Raw genomic sequence first — 17,065 nt, 5'->3', positions numbered from 1 at the left:
ATGGCTTGTGCCGGCCAAAGACAAAGAGAGAATCTGGTGAAGTTTGTTTAGCTGTCAAGGACGTGGGAACCACCCAGATCTGGGCTGCTCTCCTCCTTGTGGCTGCTGGCCAGGCAAACACCTTTGCACCGACTAGGAGGGTGCTTGACCCCATACAGAATAACTCACATGACCTGCAGCCTTCAGTTATGCCAATATGAAGTAATAGCTCCTGGCCCCCGGGAAGGTGTGACAAGCCTCTTTTAAAATTTTTATTTATTTATTTTTATTATTTTTTAAAAATATATATTTCCATTTATTTCAGAGAGGAAGGGAGAGGAAGAGAAAGATAGAAACATCGATGACGAGAGGAACAACCATTGATTGGCTGCCTCCTGCACGTTGGACAGAGCCGCAACCCAGGCATGTGCCCCTGACCGGAATAGAACCTGGACGAAGCCTTCGGTCCACAGGCCAGTGCTCTAACCACTGAGCCAAACCAGCCAGGGCTTGTTTATTTTTAAACCTGGTTCAACCCTAGCCAGTTTGGCTCAGTGGATAGCATGTCAGCCCTTGGACTGCAGGGTCCTGGGTTCGATTCCAGTCAAGGGCATGTACCTTGGTTACAGGCTCCATCCCCAGCCCAGGTTGGGGCGCATGTAGGAGGCAATCAATCGATCTGTCTCTGTCTCTCCCTTCCACTTTCTCTAAAAATTAATGGAAAAAATATCCTTGAGGATCAACAACAACAAAAAAAAAGAAAGAAAAAAGAAAGAAAGAAAGAAAGAAAGAAAGAAAGAAAGAAACCTGGTATGAACCGGTTCAGTGGAAGGTTAACTAGGTGTTGCCTGTGGCACCCCCATACCTCCACACCCTGATAGTGAACAACAATAAACGTTTTCAGCAAGCATGTCAACGCAAAGGCTAACACGGGCCAAGCAAACAAGCTTTAAGTTTATGTGAACCGAAAAAACCCCGAAAGGTTAAATCTTCATAGAAACGTAGGTTTATTTCGATAGAGATGCTGAATACAAAGGGCTGAAATAAATGAGTAATCGTTAACATAAAATAATAGAACATTTTAATAAAAATGAATATTTTTTTCTTGAACATTAACTTACCAGACACTGAATAACTGCACAAATTAATAAGCGTAACGCAAATAAACCTATTTTTCTTGTCCTCTGAGAGTGAAATATTCCCTGCTGCGCACACCAAACAAGTCAGTCCAAGACTAATGACGTGGCAATCGGCTGCTAAAATATTTGCTGCTGGTATTAGTGGAGAGAAATGGTGAGCCTGCACGTAAGGCGTGTAAGGGAAATGAATGCAACACGATTATAGTAATCAGTCATTAGTGAACGTTTTAGTTTGTTATTAATAATTATGTGTAACAGGATATTGTAAAAATTAAGTTACGGAATTTTTATTAAAACCTTTCTTACATAGCGTTATATTGGCTGGGCCGCAAAAAATATTCGTTGTGGGCCGCATGTGGCCCGCGGGCCGTGAGCTTGACATGCTTGGTATACATTAAGCCCCTTCTTCTTGGTGACAAACACCATTCCATGGTAAAGACAGAAAACAAATATGTCACTAAATGGATAAAGCAAGTTGATGTTATGATGGAAACAAAAAAGGAGGGCTGGAGATGGAGCACCCAGGAGGTCAGGGGCGTCTTTACTGAGGACGGGATATTTGGCCAAGGCCTGAGGAAGGGAAGGAGCTGGCCAGGAGAATGCTGGGTGAGGACAGAGGGAACAGCACAGGTGAATTCCCTGAGGCAGGACAGATGACTGGAAATTTGGAGAAAGGAGGCTGGTGTGGCTGGGGCTGAGAGAGAATGGGGAAGACAAGGGAGAAGAGGCGGGGAGCGGGAGGAAGAGGGCAGTGAGGACCTATATGAGGCTTTAACACAGGAGAGGTCCATGGTCTGACCTAGGTCCCAGCAGTGTCACTGGGGTTGGACTCTGTGGTCAAGTCAGACTCTTGTGAACTGACGCCCAAGTTCACACCCTGCTTCTCCTCACAGCCAGGCCCAGTGTAACCATCCTCAGATCCCTAGTACATATTGTTGGGGTGGGAGGGAGAAATGGAATAGTGGGGATTAGCTATAGTTATAAGAAACTAGAGGCTGGGTGCATGAAATTTGTGCACTTGGGGAGGGTCCCTCAGCCTGGCCTGCTCCCCCTCACAGTCCGGGAGCCCTCAGGGGATGTCCGACTGATGGCTTAGGCTCGTTCCCCCCCAGGGCAGTTGGACATCCTTAGCGCTGCCATGGAGGCGGGAGAGGCTCCCACCACCACCGCTGCGCTCACCAGCCGTGAGCCCGGCTTCTGGCTGAGCGGCGCTCCCTTGTGGGAGCACACTGACCACCACTGCGTTGAACGGGATCAGGCCAAAACCAGCTCTCCAACATGCCCCAAGGGGTCCCGAATTGTGAGAGGGCGCAGGCCAGGCCGAGGGACCCCACTGGTGCACAATCAGGGCCAGGGAGGGACTCAGGAGGTTGGTCAGCTGGGGAGGAACCATGGGAGGGCTCCAGGGCATGTCCGGCCCATCTCGCTCAGTCCCGATTGGCCAGACCCCAGCAGCAAGCTAACCTACCGGTCAGAGTGTCTGCCCCCTGGTGGTCAGTGCACATCATAGAGAGCAGTTGAATGGCCTTACCATATCATTAGCATATTACACTTTGTTTGGTTGAACGGACAATCAGACGACTGGACACTTAGCATATTAGGCTTTTATTATATAGGATGGTAATCATGCTCTGTTAACTGTGATTGTTTTGTTCTGATTAAAGAAAGTACATTCTGCCCTTGCCCATGTGGTTCATTGGTTGAGCACCCAACTACAAACCAGGAGATCAGAGCATCCCGAGTTGTGGGCTCGAGCCCCAATAGGGAGCATACAGGAGGCAGCCAATCAACAATTCTCTCTCATCACTGATGTTTCTATCTCTCTCTCCCTCTCCCTTCCTCTCTGAAATCAATAAAAAACCTATATACTAGTACTAGTATATAAAACCCTAATATGCAAATAGACCGAACGGTGGAACAACCGAACAACCCGTTGCTATGATGTGCGCTGACCACCAGGGGGCACGTGCGGAACATGGTGGGCATCGGCCATAGTGGCGGGATGGTGGAGCAGGTGAACAGGGGTGCCAGACCAAGGCAGGGCACTGGTCGCTGTCATCAGGGCAAGCCTCTGGTGGTTACTGAAAATTCTTTGCTCCTGCACACCGCAGTCCTGCCCAGTGCTGGTCCCGCTCGCACCCACTGCTGGCGATGGCCCCAATCTCTCTGCACCATCAGCAGGTGCAAGTGGGGCCAGTGCCATCAGCACATGGGAGCAGTGGGAGCGGGGCTGCTGGCAGACAAGGGACTGGGGGCGCGGCGAGAGGGGCCAGGCAGGGGCACGGAGGATGGGCGGAGACGGCCCCTTCCCCACCTCGCGGCCCACAGTTCCTTTCAAGGTGCACAAATTCGTGCACTGGGCCCCTAGTGTGTGTGTATGTGTGTGTGTGTGTGTGTGTGTGTGTGTATATATATATATATATATATATATATATATATTTTTTTTTTTTTTTTTTAAATATCAAAAAAGAAAGCACATTCTGACCAGGCTGGGAGTTGTACATCCTGGGACCTGGGATTAACCTCAAAATGTGGTCCATTCTCCTTATCCAACAACTATCATCATGGAAAGATGAACAACCTTGTTGCCGAAACAATGGAGTCCCGGAGGTGCCCCCACCCCTTTGCAATCCCCCAGCCCGCACTGCCTGTAACCTGTGACCATTATACCCTTTCTTATTCCTTTTGCCTACTTCCCCATGCCCTGTAATTCCTTTTGCCTACTTACCCGTATAATCTTTGTCCGTCCACCCAATATAAGCAGCTGGCTTTTTTTTTTGGGGGGGGGGGGGGGGCAGAGCAGATTTCTGTGGATGACCTGCTGCTCTCCCATACTGCCCTCGTTATTGAAATAAACACTCATAGGATTCAACCCTGCCTCTGCGTAACTGGCTCAAGTCGTGAGTGACAGGCAGCACAGACCCGGTTTCAAAATGACCCCCAAATCTGTTTAATAAAATAATAAAATAAATAATATTGCAAGCGGGTAAGGGAGGACAGTAATCCAGAGGAGAGGCCCACGAGAAATTTGAGTCGCTCGCGGTTACATTTTGGCCAAATTCAATTCCTGGTCTTTACGGGCCTCAGTTTCCCCACCTGGACGGCGCGGTGTTAATTTTTCTGCCCCCTTCTCCTGCCTCCTCCCTCCCCAGCTTCGCAAACGGAGGCAGAGAATGTGAGCTAGGGGAGCGCAGAAAATACGCAAAGCGATAAGCGAAGGCTCAAGAGTGTTTTCCTCGACCTATAGGGTCTACAGACCGCGCACGGACTACGGGCTCTGGCGCGCCCTGGCGGGGCAACTCCCGGCGGATCCCCACGGACCAAGTGCGAGGTACTAGCTGCCTTCCTGCCTCCAGGCAGCGGCCATCTTGGTAAAGGCAGGGTTCTAGATTGCCTGTACCTGCCCCTCCTGGCTCGCAAATATCTGAAGTGAGCACCAGGGATGAGTTTTTATAAACTATACGCTTCTTGAAGAAAACGAATAAATGGCTGGTGACCTTGGCTTGGGTCGGAGACCCGGCCAGAACTCCCTTTACCAAGATGGCGGCAGCGCGTTTACGTCATCAGCGCGCGCCGCGGGAGCTCAGCACGCAAGCTCCACGATGACTTCACGGAGGAGCGACCTGACCGGCGCTGGGGGTAGGAGGTAGGAGCGGCCGGGGAGCGGGCGGAGCTGGATTTCGGGGTGCGGGGTGCGCGTGGGCCGGGTGGGCCGGGTGGGTGTCTGGGCCTGGGACCATTCCCCACGAGGGCTAGAGGTGGGGTGCTCGGAGGCGGGGCCTCTTCCGGCGCCCAGTCTCGATGGCTGCCGCGGAGGCTGTGCCCATTAACTACAGCTCGCGACTGAAACCCAGAGGGATCGCGTCGTGTTCGAGTCCACCCAGCTCTGGCTCTGCCCTTGAGCAGCTGCCCGGCTTGGGGATGACAGAGCTTCGTCCCCGGCTTCTAGCAGTGGGATCAGAACTGGAGAGAGGGATGATGGGCTGGGCGAGCCCAGAAGGGAGACCCGGAGGGCTTCTTGGAGGAGGAGGCGTTGAGCTTCATCTGTTCTCTCTTACTTTCACATCCAAGCAATTATGTGGTTCTTGATTCCCACCTGTGTTCCCCTGTCCAGCCAGAGCCACTCCCCAGATCCCTGCTTGAGCTCCCTGCTTCTGTCTCCTCCCCACTCCCCACCCCAATTTACTTCCTCACCAACCTCAGAGGGTTCATTCCCATAGGTCTGCGCCTCCAGGCTCTAACACCCTCTGCACCCTCCCATCACCCTGGAGTACAAATCCCTCTTCCTAGCCTGCCTCCCCCACATTCCTGGGGGCTAGGATTTTCCTCTCCTTTAGACTTTTTCCTGGACATTTCATCCAGGAAGTCCTTTGACACACATCTCCCAGAAGCCCCCTCGAGGCTCCCCCACCTCCCACCCCGCTTTGCAGGTCCCTATCACAGCTCAGATCTCAAGTTGTCACTCTTAATGCTGATCTCCCAGACAGCCTGGCAATCCCATGTGGGCAGGAAGCCCATTGGCTCCACCTCTTTGGGTGCTTAGTACATGCTTACTGAATGACAAAGTGAGGGACTGTGCACCAGAGAAGGAGACTGTCTGTCTTAGTCAGCCTGGGCTGCCATAACAAAATACCACAGACGAGGCAGCTTAAACAACAGACCTTTATTTGCTCACAGTTCTGGAGGTGGCAAGTCCAAGATCAAGGTGCCCGTTCATTTAGTTCCTGGTGCAGGCTTTTTCTGACCTGCAGACGGCCACCTTCTCATTGTGTACGTACTCACATGGTGGAGGGTAAGCTGTAGTGTCTTTTGCTCTTACAGGGGCACCAGCCCTATTAGATTAGGGCCCCACCCTATGACCACATTAGTCTTTTTTTTTTTTTTAGGTAGGATTTCCACCAATGTCTTCTTTTGTTTCTGAAAATATATTTTTATTGATTTCAGACAGGAAGGGAGAGGCAGAGAGACAGAAACATCAACAATGAGAGAGAATCATTGATTGGCTGCCTCCTGCATGCCCCCTTCTGGGGATTGAGCCCTCAACCCAGGCATGTGCCATTGACTGGGAATCGAATTGGGGACCTCAGTCCATGGGACAACGCTCAACCAATTGAGCCACACCGGCCAGGGCTGACCTCATTTAACCTTTCTCGCCTCCTCACTGGTCCTGTCTCCAAATACAGTCACACCGAGGGTTAGGCCTTTAACATGGGAATTTTAGAGGGACACAAACATTCAGTCCTGGGTCCTCAGTCTGAAGAGGGGGGTCACAAAAGCCCTGTCAGGCCTTGGGTTGAAGATGAGGATGAGGAGATGCTGGGGCAGAGTCCCTGTGAGTGGGCAGCGTTTTCACAGGAGGAGGGTTAGGGTAGGGTGCATTAGATGAGGGCATAGCAAGAGCAGAGTCCCAGAGGCAGGAGGGGATGGGGTGAGTGGGAAGAACAGTAAAACGCTGAGTTTGGACACAACACAGCATGAAGTAAATACTGGAGGAGCCCTGGAAATCAACACTTGTTCATTCATTTGTCTAAAACCGTGGTCGGCAAACTGCGGCTCTCGAGCCACATGCGGCTCTTTGGCCCCTTGAGTGTGGCTCTTCCACAAAATACCACGGCCTGGGTGAGTCTATTTTGAAGAAGTGGCATTAGAAGAAGTTTAAGTTTAAAAAATTTGGCTCTCAAAAGAAATTTTAATCGTTGTGCTGTTGATATTTGTCTCTGTTGACTAATGAGTTTGCCGACCACTGGCCTAAAACATTTATGGAGCCCTGGCTGGTAGCTCAGTTGGTTAGAGTATCAACCCCATACACCAAGGTTGTAGATTCACTCCCTGGTAAGGGCACGTACAAGAAGTAACCAATGAATGCATAAATAAAAGGAACAACAAACCAACCTCTCTCAAGTCAGTAAATAAAAATTTAAAAAACACATTTCTTGAGAGAAAAAAGAAAAACATGTATTGTGCAAATGAATGAGGGTACTGGGGACACGTTAGTGACCAAGGTAGTCTCAGCCCTGCCCTTATGGAGCTCCCAGCCTGGTAAGAAAAATGGGCATTTGTTAGTCATATAAATGAACAGAAAGCAACCCAGACAACGATCTCAAAGAAAAGTTTGAGGTCTAAGAGTCAAGGGGATCCCAGGGAAGGCTGCGAGAAGTTTAAACAGGAGTTAACTAGGTAACAAGAGGAACAAAGAATACCCAGGTAGAGCGCACAGCAAGTGCAAAGGCACTGAGGTGGGAACCCTCGATATATTTGAAAAATAGCAAGGAGGCTGGTGTGTCTGCTGCTGGATTCGCAAGGGAGAAATGGAGGGACTCACCCTGGAGTAGGGGTGAGGAGTTTTCTCGTCTGTAACTTGGACAGCAATCCCCACTCCTTGGTGCTTTCCTAGGGAATCCGGGAGAGGGTTTCTGGTGTAGATGCTCAGTAGTGAATGCTGGATTCAGTGTGGGGAAGGCCTAGAATCACCCCACATCTCAAATAAGAAAACCGGGGTTTGAAGGGAAATACATCAGTTACAATTACAGAGCCGAGGACTCAACCCTGAGTCTCCTGGGTCCACTGATCCCCAGTCTGTCCCATTCTTCCTCATGGGGTTTGCTTCTGTGTCAAGTGAGGGGCCATAGTGGCTTCAGAGTCCTGATCTGTGTTGATGTTCCCTGAGGGACCTGCCAGGACCCTAGGGTGGAGCAGTGATTGAGAGCATGGAGTCCGGCCTGGCCAGTATAGTTCAGTGGTTGAGCATCGGCCTATGAACCAGGAGGTCACGGTTCGATTCTCATCCAGGGCATATGCAGGAGGCAGCCCATCATTGATTCTCTCATCATTGATTTTTTTTGTGTGTTTTTTTTTCATTGATGTTTTATCTCTTTCTTCCTCTACCTTCTTCTCTGAAACAATTAAAAAAAAAAAAAAAAAAGAGCATGGAGTTGGGACTGAGGAGAGCTAGGCCTGGGTTGGAATCCAGGCCCCTTCCCTAACCCCCTGTATGGCTCTGAGCCTGTCACTTAACCTCTCAGCCTCAGATTTCTCGTGTGTAAATGGGCACCTGATCAGGTACTTCAGCATTCCCACCTTAGAATGGGAATAAGGACAGTCGCCAGGATGAAGGTTTTGGGACTTTGTTTGAGTTGGTCCACATAAAGTGCTTAGTGGAGGATGCCTTTGCTGCTGCTGGGGATGAAATGGTTTAGAACACACACAGCTTCATCCGACTAAACCTCCCGCTCTGCCCGTTGCATCATCATAATTCCCTCGTGTCTGGTGCCTCCCCCTTGTCAGCTAGAGGGCTTTGGAACAAACTAATCAGAAAGTGTTCCTGCCCTGCTCAAAGCTGCCTTGTCACTCCCTGTGCCTGAACACAGCCTCCTTCTTGCCTCAAGGCCTTTGCATGTGTTTGCCCTTCACCCTGAATCTTCACCCCTTTATCCTCGCAGGGCTGCCTTCAACCCATCCTTCTGGTCTCAGCCGAGCGGTCACCCACCAGGGTTGTGAGAATTCACTAAGACGCTGCCTGTAAAGCACTTAGCCCAGCGCGCACAACTGCCGCAAACAGGAGCTGATACTAGAGTTTCTGCTGAGGGCTCAGAGATGGGTGCTTCCTCCCCACCATTCACACAGCTGAGAATTTGGAGTTAGAAGTTGCCTGTCCTAAGTCGGGATGGTCCCACATTCCCTCCCCTTTATTCTTGGGTGCTGGGCCCATTTCTCCAAGGTTCAGCGAGGGGTGAAGATGACATAGGAGGGATGTGCATCAGCCCCTTTCCCAAATGAGGAAAACTGAGGCCCAGAAGGCATGTGCCTTGGGCCACACAGCACGTGGTCCTCAGTCAGCACTTGGAGGTAGTGCTGTTAATGTCTCAACTGCACAGCCTTCCCTTCCTCACCTGGAAGGCAGACTTTGGAGGTGAAACTCCTAGCTCAGTCCCGTGTGACCTGGCCAGGTACCTCGGCTTTCCTGCCTTAGAATGGGAATAAGAACAGGCCCCACATTTACGGCTTTGGGGCATTCATTGAATTGGTCCATATAAAGTGCTTAGCAGAGGGCTGGGACCTGCACAGACCATGTGCCCACCGGACAGCAGCTTCATGATTGTTACAGCACCTCCCAGCTGTGTGAGCCGGGGCTGGGTCATTCTTTGCCATTCACAGTGGCTGCTGACCCAGGATGAGGGGGACTGAGCCTCAGGGTTGTGGGACCCAGGAACTGAAGCTTCAAAGGTGGCAGACTGGCCTGTAGAAGTCCACACTAACATGACTCACAGCTAAAAAGTGGAGAGAACCCAGATGTCCATCAGGAGATGGGTGGATAAACAAAATATCCATTCACACAAGGGGATATTATTTAGCCATAAAAAGGAATGAAGCACTAATTCATGATACAATGTAGATGATCCTCGAAAACATCATGCTGAGTGAAAGAAGCCAGATGCAAAAGACTGCACGTGTGATTCCATCTCTCTGAAATGTCCAGAACAGGCAAATCCACAGGGACAAAAAGCAGATTATTGGTTGCCAGGGGCTGGGGAAGGAGGGACTTGGGGTGATAAAAATGTTCTGGAACTAGTTAGAGGTAGTGATGATACAACATTGTGAATGTATGAAATGCCACTGAATTGTACATTTAAAAATGGTTCATTTTGTGTTCTGTACATTTCACTCTAATGCATTTTTAAAAAGAGAAATCACTAAGTCTGAGTCCTTGTTTTATAGATGAGGCCATTGAGGCCCCAAGGGGGTCCTGGCTGCCCAGGAGTGAGTCTGGGGCTCCTGGCGACGGATGCCCCTTCTCACTGGTCCCCCCCCTCCTCCCACAGCCTGCTGAGGGATGCCCAAGAAGTTCCAGGGCGAGAACACCAAGTCAGCAGCAGCCCGGGCACGGAGGGCTGAGGCCAAGGCGGCGGCTGATGCCCGGAAGCACAAGGAGCTGGAGGATGCCTACTGGAAGGATGAGGACAAACACGTCATGAGGAAGGAGCAGCGCAAGGTCGGGGGGCCCTGGGCTGCTGTGCCTGTGTCTGAGATAGGCATTCGTGGTAGAAGGTGGTGGGAGGCCTCTGGGGCTTTGGCCTGAAGGGCAAGGAGGCACTAAACCTGGAGCAAGGGCAGGGAGGGAGGCAGAAGCAACAGCTCGTACAAAGGTCCTGGGGTGGCCAGGACTTGACACGTTGGAAGAACAGCAAGGCAGCCACCGCCCTCCATGGGCTCGTTTCTCTCCTTCATGTGATGCCAGGGTCAGGTTACACTGGCAGTTCTCACTTGAGGGGTGATTCTGCATCCAGGGAACACTTGGCAACATCTGGAGACATTTTTTTTAAAATGTATTTTTTTATTGATTTCAGAGAGGAAGGGAGAGGGAGAGAGAGATAGAAACAACAATGATGAGAGAGAATTATTGATTGGCTGCCTTCTGCACACCCCCTACTGGGGATCGTGCCTGCAACCTGGGCATGTGCCCTTGACTGGAATCGAACCTGGGACCTTACAGTCTGCCGGCCAACACTCTATCTACTGAGCCAAACCAGCTAGGACATGAAGACATTTTTGGTTGTCACAACTGGTTGGTGGAAGGTGTTCCTGGCATCTGGTGGGTCGAGGCCAGGCATGCTGCTCAGACTGGGCCCCTAGCAAAGAATGAGCCAGCCCAGACATCAGCAGTACTGAGGCTGGGAAATTCTGGAGAGACTCCCACTTCTGACCTGCTGACCTGGGCCTGCAGGACCTCCCAGGAGTTTATAAAAACACAGAAGAGGGCAGAGATGGCTGGCTATCCCTGATGGGCCCCAGTGCCAGGTACACAATGGGTGCTTAATGGTCTGGGAATGTTTGAGGGCTGGTGCTTACCTGTTCAGCCCAGTAGGTGGAGCCAGAGACCCGCGTAACAGACATGCTGGTTCCTGGGTTGGTCACGCCTGCCTAGGATCCTGGGGATGCATTGGTGACTCCGGGCAGTTTCCTCCATTGGAAAACTGATAAAGGTTGTGGAAAATATTGGTGATGCGCAGTCCCTGCACACCTAGATCATGGGGTGCCCGGGCACTTTTGAGAGTTTTCCCATTGTCTTTCTGTGCAGGACTGGATCCTGCGTTGTTGTTAGTGGACATTGAATGTCACTGGTTCCCTCCCCTCCTCCTCACCATGCTACATTGGGCTTGTGGGGGGGTCTTTAAACTTTTTGATTGTCAACATTTTGACAACATAGCAAAGTTGAAAACCCCAAGGGAAAACCAGTGTCTGCCAAAGATCCATTATGCAGACAGAAAAGCCAGAAACCTTTTGACAGTCTGGGCCCTGGGAGCCCTCCCCAGGCCTTCGCTTTGGGCCTTGGGGTCATCCCCATCCTCCAGATGAGGAAACTGAGGCTTAGAACACAGTGGCCTTGCCTGAGGTGCCTGAGCACAGAAGTGGGAGCCCCAGAAGCTATACTCAAACACCCTTGACCTTTAAACCTGCCCACACACACTTTTGTGCCATGCAGGCAGGATGCAAGCTCAGTGGGTATCCTCAGGCACATCAAGCCCTCTCCTGGGACATTTAGTCCAGCCACGAGAGTGTCATGGGGAATTGCAGGCAGGGACCATCCCGGAGGCATGGGAGGCAGATGGCAGAATTGTAGGCAAGTGAGGGTGCCTGCAGTGCAGAACCCAGCCAAAGGCCACTTGCACTACAATGAGAACCTCACTGTCCCCTGGAGCAGTGGAAGGGCAGTGACCAAGGGTAAGTTCTGTAGGCCAGATGTCCCCTCGTCCCACTGGCATCTGGGTCTCCGTGGGGAGCCAGAGTGCGATCAGTTCAGCCAGTGTTTTGCTAGACTGGGGACAGTGCCTCCTCCAAGGTCTCTTAACCCAAAAGGGCAGAACTCTTGCCCCAGCGAGCAAATGGATTCAGACCCTCTGTGGCTCCTGTCTCCTTTGGAATCCAATACAAACTGCTCCCCAAGCCCTGAGGTTCCTAAACTGCCCACACACACACACACACACACACACACACACACACTTCTCCCTCTACACTTCCCATCCCCACTTCAGCTACACCATTCTCTGTGTTTCTCCTAGTCATGCTAGGTGGTTCTTGCCTCAGGGTCTTTACACCTGCCACTCCCACCACTCTCCTTCCCCCCAGCTCTCCTCCTGGCTGGCTCCTCCTCTGGCCCAGGGGTCACTTTTTCCTTCCAGACCTACCTACCCACCCACCTGTGTTGGACAAGGTTCCCATTGCTCCTATCTTCATATATGTTGGGCCATCGTGCTCCCAGCCATGTCCCCTGTGTCCAGCACAGGATCTAGTACACTGCAGCGTCTCAGTCCACCTTGGTGGTAGGGTGGGGTCCACCCCTGACTGCCCCATTACCCCAGGAGGAGAAGGAGAAGCGGCGCCTGGAGCAGCTGGAGCGCAAAAAGGAGACCCAGCGCTTACTGGAGGAGGAGGACTCAAAGCTCAAGAACAGCAAGGCCCCCCGGGTAGCTGTGCCAAGCAAAGTCACCCGTGCCCAGATTGAGGAGACACTCCGCAGAGACCATCAGCACAAGGACGCCCAAGAACAAGGTGGGGCAGGGTCCCCGGTGGAGCTGCCCTCGTACACACTAAAGAATAGGCAGCGGACCTCCCCACCCCGAGATGCCTGGGCTCTGCATGGTGAAGCCTGGGGGCGGTGGCCTGGAAGGCCTGCTCTGAGCGCAGGCACACACGTGTGGACTTGCTTGTGCTCCACTCCTCCCCGGTATGGGGGATGTTGCCCGAGGCTAGGGAGATAGCAGCCGTGTGCGAGTCTTCTCCCTGTGCCCAGCTCCAGGGGAGTGAAGAGGGCAAAGGGTTGGGCACCGGTAGGGCAGGACCACCCCCTAGGCCCGTCCTGGAAGGGCTTCTCAGCTCGAGTAGCGTTCCTGCCATCATTCTCCCCTCCCTTCTTTTCCCCACTGTGCCTCTCTCTCTCTCGATATGTCTCTGTCACCCGGCTGGCTGCCCATCCCCAGCCGAGAAAGTCAAGAGCCACCTGGAGGTGCCACTGGAAGAAAACGTGAACCGCCGAGTGCTGGAGGAGGGCAGCTTGGAGGCGCGCACGATCGAGGACGCCATCGCGGTGCTCAGGTAGTGGGGCGGGGCCTGAGTCTCTGGGGCGGGGCTTAAGCCTGGGCGGGGCCTGAGTCTCTGGGGGGCGGGGCCTGAGTCCCTGGGGCGAGGTCGCTCCTGGGCCCCTTTGAAGCCCGGTGTCCTCCCTGCAGTGTGGCGGAAGAGGCCGGAGACAGGCACCCGGAGCGCCGCATGCGCGCTGCTTTCACCGCCTTTGAGGAGGAGCAACTGCCTCGGCTCAAGCAAGAGAACCCCAACATGCGGCTGTCGCAGCTGAAGCAGCTACTCAAGAAGGAGTGGCTGCGCTCACCAGACAACCCCATGAACCAGCGGGCCGTGCCCTTCAACACCCCCAAGTGAGCCCCGAACTGGGGAAGCAGCCCCACGAACTGGGAGAGCCGCCCCAGGGGCGGTCAGGGTCGTGACCCTACTGCCCTCTCACCGGGTCAGCTCCCAGGGTTAGAGAGGCCCGGGCCAGTGCGTGTCCTGGGGGCTAATTGGCATCAACAGCCATGCCTCCCGCCAAGGGTCCCTCTGTGAGTGACACCCACCGCCCTCCTGTGTGCAGTCCTGGGCTGATGCCCAATAAAGGTGGTGGGTGAGGCAGAGTGTGTACTTGAGGTCTGGGGGGCGGGGGCATGAAGGCTGGCGTGAGGCGGGGATATGCGGTACACAGCCAAAGATGGTAAGAGCTCCCAGCAGCACTCCTGTTGCAGCAAGCTACCTGAGACCTGTGCCCCAGCTCCTAAGGAGCTCCCTCCTGGCTGGGCCGTTTGTCCAGTGAGGAACCTGGACCACCATTCCTGAATCTTGATGGGCTCCTGCAAGAGTGCGACTCCGAGAGCTTGAGGAGGCTCTGGCTCCAAGTCACTTTAGGGAATGACTCAGAGGAGAGGAGAGGCAAGTTGCTGGCATCCTAAGTCTGGGTCAGAGTCAGCGGCCAAGTCACATGCTGTGCGTGGGGTCAGGAAGTGCTGGCTGCTCTGCTCTTCCAACACAGGAGGCATCCGGGTGGAGGCCTGGGCAGGCTCCCAGAGGAGGGTTTCTCCAGAACAGGCCTTAGTGGGAGATCAGTCAGATTCCATCACAGAGGCAGGGCACTGGGCAGGCAAAAGCCCGGAGGCTGCAGCAGGCAGGTGGGTCTGGGTAGCAATAAGCATCCCTGCAGAGGCCACATGACTGGGAAGGGCTGGGTGAATCTGAGCCTGGTTTCTGCTTCCAAGTGCTTGGTTCCCCTTAGGGAGTCAGCAGAGATGGAGGGCAGCTTGGAGATGGGCCCACCTGTGTGGAGTGGGGTCTGAGCATTTACCAGGTCACTGCTATGGCTCCCACTAAAGTGACACCCTCCCCGCACCCACAAGGCTGCCCCTGAGTCCTCCTTTCTCCACCCCCACCCCCCCATTCTTCACCCGCTCAGCTCTAGCTCCTCCTGCCTCCTTGCTCTCAGCTCCAACACAGCAGGCTTGTTCCCCCTCAGGGCCTATGCCTTGTGGGTTCTTCCTGCCAAATAGCCTGTTCTTTCAAATGGCAAGTCTCAGATGCAGATCCTCATAGAAGTCCCCAATGGTGTGGAGTCAGGGCTAGGCCAAATGGGGCCAGGCTCTGTCCAGAGGGAGGGAGGGCCTTGAAGGATGCATAGAAGTTCTCCACACAGACAAGGAACAGAAAAGGAGGTCACAACTCTACTGTTCAAGAGAGGGGTGCCATTAATAATTGGGTACAGCTGAAGTGCAGTGTGTAGGGTGCCTGAAACAATGGCAGCTGGCATAAAAACTAACCAACATACAGTGAGCACTGGCTTAGTGTGGGGGTCCCCCGGGAGCCAACCCGGAGACAAGGACTGGAAGGCATGTGAAGGATTCAGGAAGACCCTGTGGAGGTTAGGGAAGAAGGATGGGGGAAGGAGCTCTGCAGAGGGTCTCCATTAACAGTCCCCACCAGGGAGTGGGAGGACTAGACCAGCTGTAAGAGGCATCCCCTGAATGCTGGGCCCTGGTAATATTTCACTGCGCCCAGAGGACAGCCCCGTGAGATATTGGTCCCCTCTACAGATGGGAGAACTGCCTGTGTCATAGAGCCAGGAAGTGCCAGAGCTGTGAGGGAACTGGCAGGGGTGGTGGTGGGGCCAAGAATCAGGGGTGAAGGTGTCTGCCAATAACCAGTTCAGGAGTCCAGATGGCTCCCCACAAATGGAGGCCTGTGCCTTTTACCTCCAGGACCTTAGGCCAGGGACTTAGTGGGTTTGAGCCTGTTAACTGTTGTGGGGCGAACGCGAGTAAAGACCACTGGAGTCCAAACCAAATTAAAATTTAGGGAACCTTTATTGCCGGCCGGCGGCTGATCTGCCTTCCAGATAGATAGGTCAGAGAGCAGCCCCGACCCTTGGTGTAGGACCACTTTTAAGCACATTAACCACATCCTGTTTTTGCAGAACAAGCAATCCTAAGACAAAACAGTTTTTCCCAAGTAACATCAAGATTATACCAATGACGACCATGTTACTCACAGGGTCATCCTGTTCTTCAGAAAGCTAACAGTGTTCTATCTAGCAAGGCTATTTTGTGAGGTGCAGGGGGAAGGGGCCATGAAGCCATATCTCAAGGCCTGGCCTGGTGTCAACACTGGCAACTCTATCTGGGGTATAGTCCACGGCCTCTCCGGAGTGCTCAAAAATTCCCACTCTCCAACATTCTCTTATATACAATGAGATTAAAAACAGTATCTACCCCTGAGCTATCTCGAGAATCAATAAGATGGTGCCTGGGGAGGGCATCTCTTGAAGAAGGGAGCCTCCTGCATGGCTTGTTGGGGTTTTGGGGCCTGGAATAAGGGAAGATCAGGGACCAATGGTGATTAACCCTAGGAAGGAAGCCCTCCAGGCTGAGGAATGGGGCGATAGGCAGTTGTGTGACTACGGGAGGAAGAGTACCGGAGCTGAGGAGTTGCGCATGGCAATCCCTGCTTGGGGACCTGTAGGGGGACGGCCACCTAGAGAGTAATGATAAAATTCAGGACGGAATTAAGAGGACCGCCGTCAGCCCTCAAACGTAAAGATGTTGGTAATAACGTCTGTTCACTTGCACAGAAAAGCCTCTTCTCTCTCCGCCCCTGCGAAATCCCGAGCCCGCACGTGCGCGCTGGCAGGAAGGAATCCCCGGCTTCGTCGCGGTGCGCGCGGGAGGGGCGCGAATTGGGAGTTCCCCGCGCTTCCAGACCTCCCAGCGCGCGTAGCCAGGACGACCTAGCGGGGCTGAGGGGCCGCCGAGTGCGCACCGCGCCTGCGCGGGGTCGGGGCGGGGGGTGGCGGGCGGAATCTCCACGCTTCAGGGCTTTCCCGTTGCGCGCGAGTGGCGGGGAGGGAACGCCGGGTCCAGCGCGCATGCGTCGAGCCCTGTCGGGGGGCCAGGGAATCCTCACCCGCCGCAGTGCGCCCGGGGGCGGGGCGGGGAAACCGGCTCAAACTGGAGCGGGGTTCGCCTAGGTCCAGGAGGTGGCGGGCGGAGGGAGAGAGAGCAGGGTCTTCCCCAGGTTCCCGCTCCGGCCCTTGCCGTTGCCTTGGCAACTTGGCGCGCGGGCTGCAGTGCGGAGGCGGCCTCGGGGAAGCCGGACTGCTCTGCGCCTGCGTGGAGCTCAGCGCCTGTGGCCGGGGTTTCCCTTCGTGCTCCCGGGGGATCCGCAGGGGAGGATGCGGGGAGGAGAGGAGAGGGTGGCGCTGTGGGAGAGGGTGAGCGAGGAGAGAGGGGCTGTGGAGGAGGGGCGGGTTCCGGAGAAGGTTGGGGGAGATGCGCAGGGTGGGGATGATGGGGAGAGGGGTGCAGGAGGAGGAGGGGCTAGGGGAGAGCGTAGAGGGAGACGGACAACAAAGGAAGAGGGAG

At 53.7% G+C, this 17,065-nt stretch overlaps 1 protein-coding gene across 1 annotated transcript; it reads left to right on the top strand.

Annotated features, from left to right (window-relative positions):
* Positions 1–4,706: 4,706 nt before the first annotated feature.
* Positions 4,707–13,798, top strand: CCDC124 (coiled-coil domain containing 124). The gene is made up of 5 exons (XM_008156412.3): positions 4,707–4,764; positions 9,938–10,107; positions 12,476–12,665; positions 13,094–13,208; positions 13,343–13,798. The coding sequence occupies exons 2-5, from the start codon at positions 9,949–9,951 to the stop codon at positions 13,548–13,550; spliced, it is 672 nt and encodes a 223-aa protein (XP_008154634.1). The 5' UTR covers positions 4,707–4,764; positions 9,938–9,948; the 3' UTR covers positions 13,551–13,798.
* The last annotated feature ends 3,267 nt before the right edge of the window (positions 13,799–17,065 follow it).

This window comes from Eptesicus fuscus, chromosome 6 (assembly GCF_027574615.1).
Source record: "Eptesicus fuscus isolate TK198812 chromosome 6, DD_ASM_mEF_20220401, whole genome shotgun sequence".
Classification (NCBI taxonomy): domain Eukaryota; kingdom Metazoa; phylum Chordata; class Mammalia; order Chiroptera; family Vespertilionidae; genus Eptesicus; species Eptesicus fuscus.
The sequence above is the reverse complement of the archived record's forward strand: the minus strand, read 5'-3'. Positions and strand labels throughout refer to the sequence as shown.

Bases quoted from the DNA above. Each gene is read 5' to 3' on its own strand.
- CCDC124 (XM_008156412.3), top strand. From the start codon at position 9,949: ATGCCCAAGAAGTTCCAGGGCGAGAACACCAAGTCAGCAGCAGCCCGG. The intron at 10,108-12,475 runs GTCGGGGGGCCC...CCATTACCCCAG, and splicing joins TGAGGAAGGAGCAGCGCAAG to GAGGAGAAGGAGAAGCGGCG. The intron at 13,209-13,342 runs GTAGTGGGGCGG...TCCTCCCTGCAG, and splicing joins GACGCCATCGCGGTGCTCAG to TGTGGCGGAAGAGGCCGGAG.